Source organism: Papaver somniferum, chromosome 7, assembly GCF_003573695.1.
Source record: "Papaver somniferum cultivar HN1 chromosome 7, ASM357369v1, whole genome shotgun sequence".
Taxonomy (NCBI): Eukaryota; Viridiplantae; Streptophyta; class Magnoliopsida; order Ranunculales; family Papaveraceae; genus Papaver; species Papaver somniferum.
The window spans coordinates 189,828,119-189,838,563 of record NC_039364.1 but is presented as its reverse complement, the minus strand read 5'-3'; the positions used below and the strand labels follow the sequence as shown (position 1 = coordinate 189,838,563).

Genomic DNA, 10,445 nt, shown 5'->3' with positions numbered 1-10,445 from the left:
CTCATTTGAAATTATACTGTTGCATGCCTTTTTGAACACAGTATACGCGAGGCACTCCCACCTAGGGGACTACTACCCCTAGACCCCTTCATATCGGCAACAACTAAGTGTCCTTCAATTAACCGCATTCAACAGGTAAATTCGCAGCTAAAAACTTTATAAAGAAAATAGATCCTGTGACTCACAAAATGAAACTGATCACAACAAACCCAAATTTTAAGTCAATTATTTGAAACAGAAAACCCATCACGAAGTCACCTACACCTTATTATACAAGAGAATAAATGAAAATAGCAGTAAAATGGTTTTGGTGATGATAATAAGTTTTTGAACAGCAAAAAACCATTCTCACTGAACCTGGTTTCTGTAGTCCGTTGAAAACCTTAATTAAGTAAAAGAAGAGGAGGGTTTTTGAATGATAAAAGCCATGCACTGAACCTGTTTCTGATTGTCAAAAGCCAAGCAACGTATATATGCATTTGGATACGTCTTCTTACACTCCTGCATCTCGTTCAGAACTTGAGTGGCATCGGTGCAACCAAACATCGGTAGCTTCCACAATGTCCAATACCTTCCATCGTAATACCCTGGCATCTGGCTGTTTGTTCGGTATACATGCCCAACCTTCCATCATAGAAGAACAAAAATATCAACGATGTGTAATTGATGAACTGAAGAAATGCTCAAGGAACAAAATATGATACTTAATTAGGACTCTCTCTCTCTCTAAATTGTTACCTCATCGAATTCTAGGCACGGGATCCATCCTTTAGAGAGCATGTAATCGATCTCCTTAGCAATGGATTCATTTGAGAGAGGTGGTAAGTATGACAGTGTCTCGTGCTTCTTGTTTTCGATTGGATTCCACGTCTACATATGTATGATCAATTAATAAAATTAGAGAACGATATATATAGCGAGAGACACAGCAACACGAATAATAAGTTTTGGATTGTTATACTACGAAAGGATCAAGATTCTTGTACCTTCATGCAATGAGTTCTGGATCCATTTGAAACCACTTTCCCACCCCATCCAATGGATGTCTTAGGTGAAAACATTTTTGTCGAAACAGTTTTCAATCCGGCGTGGCCGGACACGGCAACTGGAACTGCAATGATCCCTGCAGACATCTTACTACTATTCCACTAAGATTTCCGTATTAGCTAGTCTTGTGAGCGTAGTGAAGATGCTTGAAGAAGCTCAATAAGTAACTGTGGGTAGAAACTTACAAACTACGAAGGACCGGGAAGGAGGGCCTTTTTAGGTGCTTAACATTGGTTTCATCACTACCTATTTTCTGATCTTGCAAATTTAATGGTCGACACGTGGCATGTGAGCAACAATTAGCCCCATATAAAACAATGCATTTTGCAGTTTATAGTTCATGGCAGCTATCTTGTACACTACTATTATGATGACTCTGATGCAAATGAATGCATCTATGTCGTCACCAGCGTAACTGCTCTTGAGATAGAATCATAAATTCGGGTAAGATGATGAACAATGAACGTAAAGATCTGTTTCTTCTGGAGAGCATATAGAGTATCATTTTGAGCTGGGCTTGAAATGCTTGCCCAAAAGCAACACAGTTAATAGTTGAAATTTTGTGAGACAAAAATGACATGTCATTTGGACCTGACCAGGGGAGATTGTGATCTGGTTTTTTGGGTCACAAAATAGAACATACCAATAGCCAATAGGGCAATAGATATCAGGCATCAAAATAGGAACGATTTTTTGGGGACCATGGTTTTTTTTGGGAACTATGGTTTTATTTTGGGTAAAGACATTAGAAGTAAATCTAGGTCACTCTTTATCTAGATAGTTATATTAATACCTAAATTACCCTCCTGATTAATTTTGGGCGATGATTAGCTAGTGTTAATAATAGTTAATATAATGATTAGTGAGATGATTAAGTTAAAGATAATTAGTGAGATTAAAAAATCAGATGAGTTTTTTTTTAAAGAAGTAGAATTATTGAGAGAGTAAAGTTAGAGAAGATGAAGAAGGAAAACATGAAAAACGATGGATTTTACCAACCACAACCAGAGGAAGGGTATTTGGGTACCCAGGTATGCTTCAAACTTAGATAATGTTGGTTGAGTTGCTCCAAACTTTCAAAAAAAAAATGAAATTTTTTATGTATATTTGGGCCAGTTCGGTTACCATATGTCAAGAACATGTAACCGAACACACTTGAAAGTGTAGTTCGGTTACGTTTTCCAAACACGTAGGTTACCGAACTCGCTCGTTAATGGAGGTTTTGGTCGTATTGTGCAATGTTCGGTTACCTAGGATAAAATGGTAGGTAACCGAACTTTGAACTTGACAATTTATTTGAGTACATCTTGTGTGTTCGGTTAGTTCGCAAATTTCAACGCAACCAAGTTCCCGACCGAACTTCAGGTTAAAAGTAACCTAGTGTTAGAAGTTCGGTTGGTTCGCAAACTTCAACATATTTTGCGAATCAACCGAACTGGGCTTATAGATAGAGTTCGGTTACAAAGAAAACTTAATGATTTTGCAAACGAACCGAACTTATGGACTTGTATTGTTCTAATTACAAGGAGTTCGGTTAAAAGTATTTTTTTGCGAATCAACCGAACTCTGAGTTCGGTTAAGAAAAAGATAATTTGTGATAACCGAACTTTTTACTGAAGAAAAAAATTCCATTAAACCTCTCTGCAACTTCCATTTTCAACTCATTTTGATGATTAGTTCTCATTTATTCAACCAAAAACGAATGACAAGTAATGAGTTTGTGAGAATATCTTTGTTAATGTTTTAAATTAAGCTATATATATAGTGGTGGTGGTAATCGGAGGTGGTGGTGGTAATCGGTGGTTGTTGGTGGTGATAATTGGAGGTGGTGGTAGTGGTAATCGGCGGTGGTGGGCGGTGGTGGTAATTGGTGGTTGGTGGTGGTGGTGGTGATCGGCGGTGGTGGTAATCGGTGGTTGTTGGTGGTGGTGGTGGTGATCGGCGGTGGTGGGTGGTGGTAATCGGCGGTGATGGGAGGTGGTGGTGAGAGGAGGTGGTGGTTATATATATATAGAGAGGTGGTTATTGTGTTGGTTTTAAATTAAATTAGGTTAAGGGTAGATTAGTCATTTCAATGTTCTAGGACACCCCTTATAACTATAGGGAAGGTGGCCTTATAAGACCATGGTCCCAAAAAAAACCATGGTCCCTAAAAAATCATTCCAAAATAGAAGGAATGCTATCAAAGTCTACCCAAACCACAAACAAAGAAGTCATACTGCAGATAACTGACCGTGTTTGTAGGGCTCAATTGGTACGAGGGATTTCTGAAATATCTAATTCATCACAACGGCAAATGGGTTCCTCATTAATATTCTATCTATATATTTAGTTTCTCAAGAAACAATACAAAAGATGACCCTTAAATCCAGAGAAAAAGAGTGATCAATATGATCCAGAGCAGAGCCCCACTAGTGAATGTTTAACCAGACAGAGACACTTGCCATACTTTGAATACGAATTAATTGAAGTATGGAAAACTAACAGGCACCATATCCGAGTAAAAACTAACTTGTCATCCAATATTTAACCCAGCTTAGTCGCGTTAGAGGGTGTTAATCCACAACTTCCACCATGACATAACAATGTCTCATGATTCTGGCGAGCAAAGTTGCATGCTTAATCAGGACAAGAGAGATGCAAATTCGCATATCATAGAACACAGAACCACCACCTCATACTGCTGCCAACTGTTATTACATGAAACGGTGTTGATTGCTGAATTTTTTTAAAACATTGTTTTGGAGAATAAATCAGAAAATGGTTGGCATGTATGCAATCAGATTATTTCAGATAGAAGTGTAAAATGCCAAACAATCTTTCAAGTTTAATGAAGGGTTAGCAAACACAGTCAAACATTAAATCCTAGTTTAGTGAGTTTTCTGAGATACCAACTAGAACAGAAGAGAATAAATTCGGTCGGGTCGACAAACAGTGGATATTAGCTACACCTCATAACAAATCTGTTATGAGCACTCACATCCACCTATAAGGATAATCAGAGACCAAACATAATATCCATCTCAGGTATCTGAAAGTTTTTAAGAGAGAATATATAACTATCTTACAGTATTTTTCCAATTACATTCTGATATATCTCCGACTAAAGTCACCTTGCAACTGCGGCACAAACAGCTCCACTTCCATCTTCCCACCACAATACTCCCTGCGAAAAATATAAGCTCATAAGACAAATTCATCTTTTTTTCTATGATATGACAAGTTCAGTATCACGATGTCTGCAGAAAGGGATGATAGAGCAGTGAAAAAGTGGGACAGACAACACAGCAAGGCCAAGATATGTTTGTCTATTAGTCGTGTTTGCGCTTCATCGAAAATAAAAAGTCTTCTTAATTAGTTACATATGCAAGTAGTAAATTCCAAACCGCAAAAGAGTTAGAAGTGGTAACTGAATATTTCAACAATGAGAAACCTACGAGCTACGACCTTCACTGTCAGTTGACTAATTGCAAATTTGCAATTACAATCAAAGGCGAGATTCTGTAAGTGGTTTCGCCACATAAGTTGTTAGTTGTTACCCTGGGGATTGGGTAGAACAATTGATAGTGCAATTGGAACATGAGTGATTATTCTTGTATACTCGAACTATGAATTAGGAAACAAATTGCACATGCAAAGATGCAACACTTAATCTGTGGCAGACTGTCAATTAGCTATGCAACACCGATCACTAAGACAACAGATGCTTAGTAAGAGGCCAACAGCCAGAGGTGGGAAACTAAGTCCAGGTAATAAGGCTAAAGTTGACCTGGTTTACTTATCAAACAATTCTTCCACATAATTAGACTCGTTATGGCTTCCACCTGCCCCAGGACTTCGACAAAAAAAAAATCAACAACGGCAAAACAGTTTCAACAGTCCAATGGCAGCGCTAGGTAGTGGAGAGCTATCAAAGATCCTTCCACAGTCTAGGTGTATTATAAAACCCTTCCACCCGTGACAGCAATCAAACAGTGACTACTATAAATCTTTATCAACGCAAACGTTTTACGCAGAAAGCTAGTTATGCGACATCTTCTATTCTGCTTAGTTACTCAGGACTTAGCTACAAGCGTACTTACAAAACCTTTTCCATTTTGTATGAGATTCTACATGAAACCAACGCTACTTTTACACCCCATGACCAACTCCTAACACATGCACCCAGAGAAAGACAAGTTTGTTGATTAACTGACTCGCTAAATTTTCGTAGGTCCATCATACAACACAATCGCCCACCATCACCTGTGATGCATTCTCTCATTTGGTATCTACCTCTACCACAACATCAGCTAACCCCTTGAACCCGAATAGTGAAATATGGCTTTACAATCTATTTTCTTTAACCATTAACTTTATTCTCAAACAAAGAATCACTAGCAAAAGCTTTCATTAGGGATTTTCTAAGTTCGTGCATGTGTCGGTAATCCTTCTCACCATCTTCATGTTTGAAAATTATTGTTACCATATCATTACTGCCGATGTCATGCAATCTGGATTATTCTAATAGAAATTCATCCCAAAACCTAGTGTCCTAGACCAACCTACCAAAGTATTTCATGTGCATGTCTGCTCTACATCTATAACGCCCCTTTCTTCTAAGGATTTGATTACCAAGCATCTAACAACTGATCACAGATAAAGATGAAATTCATTCTACTGAAATTCATTCTACTCACTGTAGTCACGGCCTCACCGGTAACAAAAGCACTCAGCACAACTTGGACAACTAGTCGTTTATCTAAATTAAAGGTAAGCGGGTATGATACAACTCAAAAATTTATCCAAACTTCCTTCAATAACTCCATCATCGCCCCTGATACCAACCTAAAGGTTTAACATAACTTTTTAAAACTACTTCAATTTTCTCAACAAGGTGTAAACTATATTCTCGGCCAAACCTAGACACAATACACCATATAAATACTAATGATCATCTAAATCGCTTAATAAAGGTAAGCCCCCTCACATAAACACTTGCTATATGTAACCATTGTTTGTTTACTTTTAGACTAGTCATATTAACACAGCTTGTAATCTTTACAACCCAATTCACTATTTCACAATTCCCAAACCTAAATTGATTACTAGCAAACATAAACGAATCCCACTTTAATAGTTATGAAACACATTTTTTATGCTCTAGCAGCCTCAAACCTCAAGAATCAGATTCTCGAGTCTTTAGTAATATTTAAACCTCAGATTTGTTATGCACACCATAACCTAATTCACATGAACATTTATCATCAACGGAAAACCCTGAATTTCAAAACAAACAAACATTTTTTATAAACCCTAAGCCCTGAATAGAAAAACAAACCAAAAACATTAGGGCAAAAATCAAACCTTGACGAATGAATATCACCGATTACGCTCCAGAGGAAGAGGACGATTAAACCCTCCACGTCTATTCATATACTGCCGAGGTTGTCTTTTAGTAGTCATTCTAATCCCACTAACATCAGCACCAGGTACAGGTTTACCTTTAGTTGAATCAAAACCAACAGGCATACCTAATTTCTTCATCATCTCAATCTCATCATTATCCATCATAATTTCTCCCTCATTATTATCTTCATTAGGTGCCTTCTTCTCGTCTTGCTCCCTTACAATTCCATCAACAAATTCTGATACTATATCAACTGATGAATCCCTTTTTTGTTTGTTGTCGTCGCGACGGTGTTTTCGTTCTTGCGACGGAGAACGGTCACGGTGATGATGATGTCGTCGAGAACGGTCGACGGAACGTGAACGAGATCTTGATTTTACTCTTCGATATGATGGTGAACGGGTACCGGAGCGAGGGCGTCTTGGTGAGCGGGTACGCGAACGAGTGTGTCTTGATGAACGAGTACGTTCTGGGGTTCGTGATCTTCTGCTTCGATCTCGATCTTTGATTCTATCTCTTTCACGGTCCCGGTCTCTATCTTCTCTGTCTCTCCTTCTTTCTCTATCTCTATCTCTGTCTCTCTCACGGTCTCTCTCTCTATCCACCATTTCTTTCTTTCTTCTGAGCTCTTCACCTTCTGAAAGCGAAGAAGATGAAGGAGAGAAGTGTGTGTAATGTAAAATATGTAATGTGTATCACACCGAATCCGCAACGCTTGTCCTTTTGTATGGCCGAAACCTGGAATATCTAAAGTACCCCTGCGAAATATGGGATTTGGGCCGGCTGAGAGCTAATCTGCGGATCTGATTAGGCCCACTGACTTTTTGCGGTCCGGCCCGTTTATTCGTGTTAGACGCAGCTACAATCTTAGACATCCCACGAATTTATTTTATTTTTTTGAAGAGGAATGATATATATTGAGAAAAAAAGAATATGTACAAGATATGTACATCAAAAGATCACAGATCAAAAAAAAAAAAAGATTACATAGACAATATATCCTCCAAATGACAAAGAATCTGGTTCACGGAATGGTTCTTAAAAACGCCAGTATTAGAGTTCCAAAGTGTAATGTTCAACTTCATTGCATGCACCAACTCGTCTTTAGATTTTAATCTTCCGCTATGCACTTTTTTGTTCCTCTCATTCCAAAGTTCCCAGCAAATAGCAAAAGGCATCAGATGCCAAACTTGTTTCCTCTTAGCTGAGCTTCTTACCATCCTCCAACCTATCGTCAACTTCTTAAACTCAAATGGCATAACCCACCGAACTTGTAAAGATGAAATAAAGACATCCCATACGTATGTTGCCCAGGTTCAATGACCGAACAAATGCTCTCTAGTCCTTGTCGAGTTATTACAAAACAAACACAAGTTTGATTGAATAGCCACCCCTTTGTGTTGCAGCATAGACCTCGTTGGAATAGATTCGTGCAAAGAAATCCAAAATAAGAATAACACCTTCGGAGGAGCAGACTTGTTGGACAAGATATTGAAGCACTCCCAATCTGGATCAGCATCCGTCAGTCTTTTATAAATATTCTTAGCCGTGCAATCACCTTCCAGCACATCGTTTTCACCCTGAATGAGTTGCACATTTCTTTTGTAGTACTTCATCTCTAAAAGATCTATTCTTTCAGTCGGGTCCAACTCTCTTGAAAAACTGAGATACCAACCATTAATATTCATCATCGTCACTGACTCGAACTTTTGTCTACTTATCTTATAAAGCCTTGGATACTTCTCCTTTAAAGATTTTTTCTCCAACCACCAGTCGTGCCAAAATCTGATTGATTTTCCATCTTTCACCTAGATATTTACAGTATAAAAAAAAATCAACGTTAGCTTTCAGAATATCATACCACATGCTTCTGCCAACAACATCCTTAAGAGCAATTCATATGGACTCAACAAACATGAAGTTTGTTCATTTTGCTCCCACTATGGACTCAACAAACATGAAGTTTGTTCACTTTGCTCCCACTATGGACTCAACAAATATGAAAAACGAATGGGTAAATCAATAAAATTGTTGGTTTGTTGAGTGGGGGAGAAGATCTCACGCGCATTTGATGGAAAACCGGGCAGTTGAACCAACCACGCTGGCGTATGGACCACAAACGTTGGCATGTGATCCAAAGCGCCAGTTTTCCCTTCACACACCAGCGTTTGTGGTGAATCTCCAGCGTGTGATCCAAAACCGCCAACGGCTAAATCTGGACGGCTGAAAACTCTTGTCATCCAACGTCTAGAATTTTGAGTTCTATAAATACTCCCCATTTCAACTCTAAATTCACACATTCTACATCTCTAGTCTTGTTTACTCTACTTCTCTGAGCTTAAAAAAATTCTTCAATTCCTCAATTTAACAAATTTGTCGAAAGAAGATGTCTCGGCCCGTGTTAGTTCGGCGAGCTCCGTATACTGAAGAAGAAGATGAATCTATTTGTAGAAACTATGCTTTTCTATTTACTCAGCTTGCTTCAACAAACTATCCATGGGTGAATTTCTGGGCGGTTATTCACGGCGGGTTCTGCAGTGACACCCATAATCCAAGTCGTCGTTCTATATGCGAAATAGAAAATCATTTTCGTACATTTAAGAAAGAAGTAAGTGAGTTTGTAGCTTTAACTATGCAAGAAAATCGATATAGACTGAGAGGTGAAACTGATGCTAATTGGTAACAAGATCTTTGGCTGAATGGCGAAGATGGAAAAATATGGCTTTTAGTTTCGAAAATTGTTCTGAAATCCTTAAGGTGTTGAACAATTTCAACCAATTCTTTGTAGTTATTGTTCCACCTAGTACTTCTCATCAGTGAAGCTAATTTAAAACGCTTAATTTTAAACATATGTAATTCAGTGAAGCTAATATAAAACGCTTAATATTTAACATATGTAATTTCATTTAAACAAACCGGCGTACTTTTAGTTGATTAAAACTACAATTACAAATGTAACAGAATTAATAATTACAATCTCTCTAACGTCGTTCATCGTTATCTTCGGGGCTTGGAGTCAGCCATTCTCCAAGGCATGGGATATCTTCACTTGCCAATATACTTGCTAAATTTCCATAAGGGGAAAAAACTGGTTGAAGAACACTAGGCGATTGGAAAGCACTCGGTCCTCCAAGCATATAATATGTTTGTTGTTGTTGTGGTGGTGTAATAGTGTAGCAAGCATCATTTGGGTTATAGGGCGAGAATGATGATGAAATGTGCATAGGATCTGGCTGAATTACTTGAGTTTGAGATACATGCACAATTTATGGTGAAGTACTGTACCGTACTTGTGGTGAAGTACTCTGCGGTACTTGTGTTTCTCCCACCACTGTATTATCACTCTCGTGCCATGATATGTTGCTCCTCGTGGAACCGGAAGACTGTGAACACCCATCATCATTTACAGTTGGACTCAATCCAAACATTGTTTCCGTTTTACATTTCCGACACACACCCAAGTGTATAGCTTCCATTTGCCGCAGCCAATACATATCGTTAAGTTTTCTTCAACTCTTCGTTACTGGAAATCACATTGTAGTAAGGATAATCACGTTCCATAGCTTGGGAAACAATGGGGATCGTGGTTGGATCACCCTGTGAAGTAATACTTGGCATCTCCCAACGAATTTCTGGCATATTTGACGAAAATGATGAAGAACTTATACCCATGCGCGGGGTAAGTCATAAAGCATAGATCTTTTGGAGGTGGCTGGCTAGGAACGATATTTCCATCATGAGCCAGGCGTGATAACCCTTAGAAATCAAACCCATAGATGTGCATGTTTTATCTCCCAATTACAGGCTTCGCAATCGACATGTACCAGGTGACATACTGCGCTTCATCAATATTCCTATTTGTATTTAGTTCATACCTCTCCCACTGGATTATTCTCAGCCGATCACAATATGATGCAAAGGTTTTCATCTGTGGTGGCGGGTTAGTTGCAATTGTATATATACCTTGTAACTGGTACAACAGTCTTTCTCCCAGGTACCAAACCCTTAT

At 38.5% G+C, this 10,445-nt stretch overlaps 2 protein-coding genes across 2 annotated transcripts; both read right to left on the bottom strand.

The window, feature by feature from the left end:
- Positions 1 to 213: 213 nt before the first annotated feature.
- LOC113293231 (ribulose bisphosphate carboxylase small chain clone 512-like) lies at positions 214 to 1,215 on the bottom strand. The gene is made up of 3 exons (XM_026541931.1): positions 987 to 1,215; positions 739 to 870; positions 214 to 624 (listed from the first exon to the last, which is right to left on the bottom strand). Exons 1-3 carry the CDS (start codon positions 1,131 to 1,133, stop codon positions 388 to 390), a joined length of 516 nt encoding a protein of 171 aa, XP_026397716.1. The 5' UTR covers positions 1,134 to 1,215; the 3' UTR covers positions 214 to 387.
- A 2,686-nt stretch (positions 1,216 to 3,901) lies between these two features.
- LOC113299245 (U4/U6.U5 small nuclear ribonucleoprotein 27 kDa protein-like) lies at positions 3,902 to 7,116 on the bottom strand. The gene is made up of 2 exons (XM_026548234.1): positions 6,394 to 7,116; positions 3,902 to 4,213 (listed from the first exon to the last, which is right to left on the bottom strand). The coding sequence occupies exon 1, from the start codon at positions 7,042 to 7,044 to the stop codon at positions 6,409 to 6,411; it is 636 nt and encodes a 211-aa protein (XP_026404019.1). The 5' UTR covers positions 7,045 to 7,116; the 3' UTR covers positions 3,902 to 4,213; positions 6,394 to 6,408.
- Positions 7,117 to 10,445: the final 3,329 nt, after the last annotated feature.

Coding starts and splice junctions, on each gene's coding strand:
- LOC113293231 (XM_026541931.1), bottom strand. CDS start 1,133: ATGTCTGCAGGGATCATTGCAGTTCCAGTTGCCGTGTCCGGCCACGCC. Junction 871..986: donor CCAGAACTCATTGCATGAAG/GTACAAGAATCT, acceptor ATACATATGTAG/ACGTGGAATCCAATCGAAAA. Junction 625..738: donor CGTGCCTAGAATTCGATGAG/GTAACAATTTAG, acceptor CTATGATGGAAG/GTTGGGCATGTATACCGAAC.
- LOC113299245 (XM_026548234.1), bottom strand. CDS start 7,044: ATGGTGGATAGAGAGAGAGACCGTGAGAGAGACAGAGATAGAGATAGA.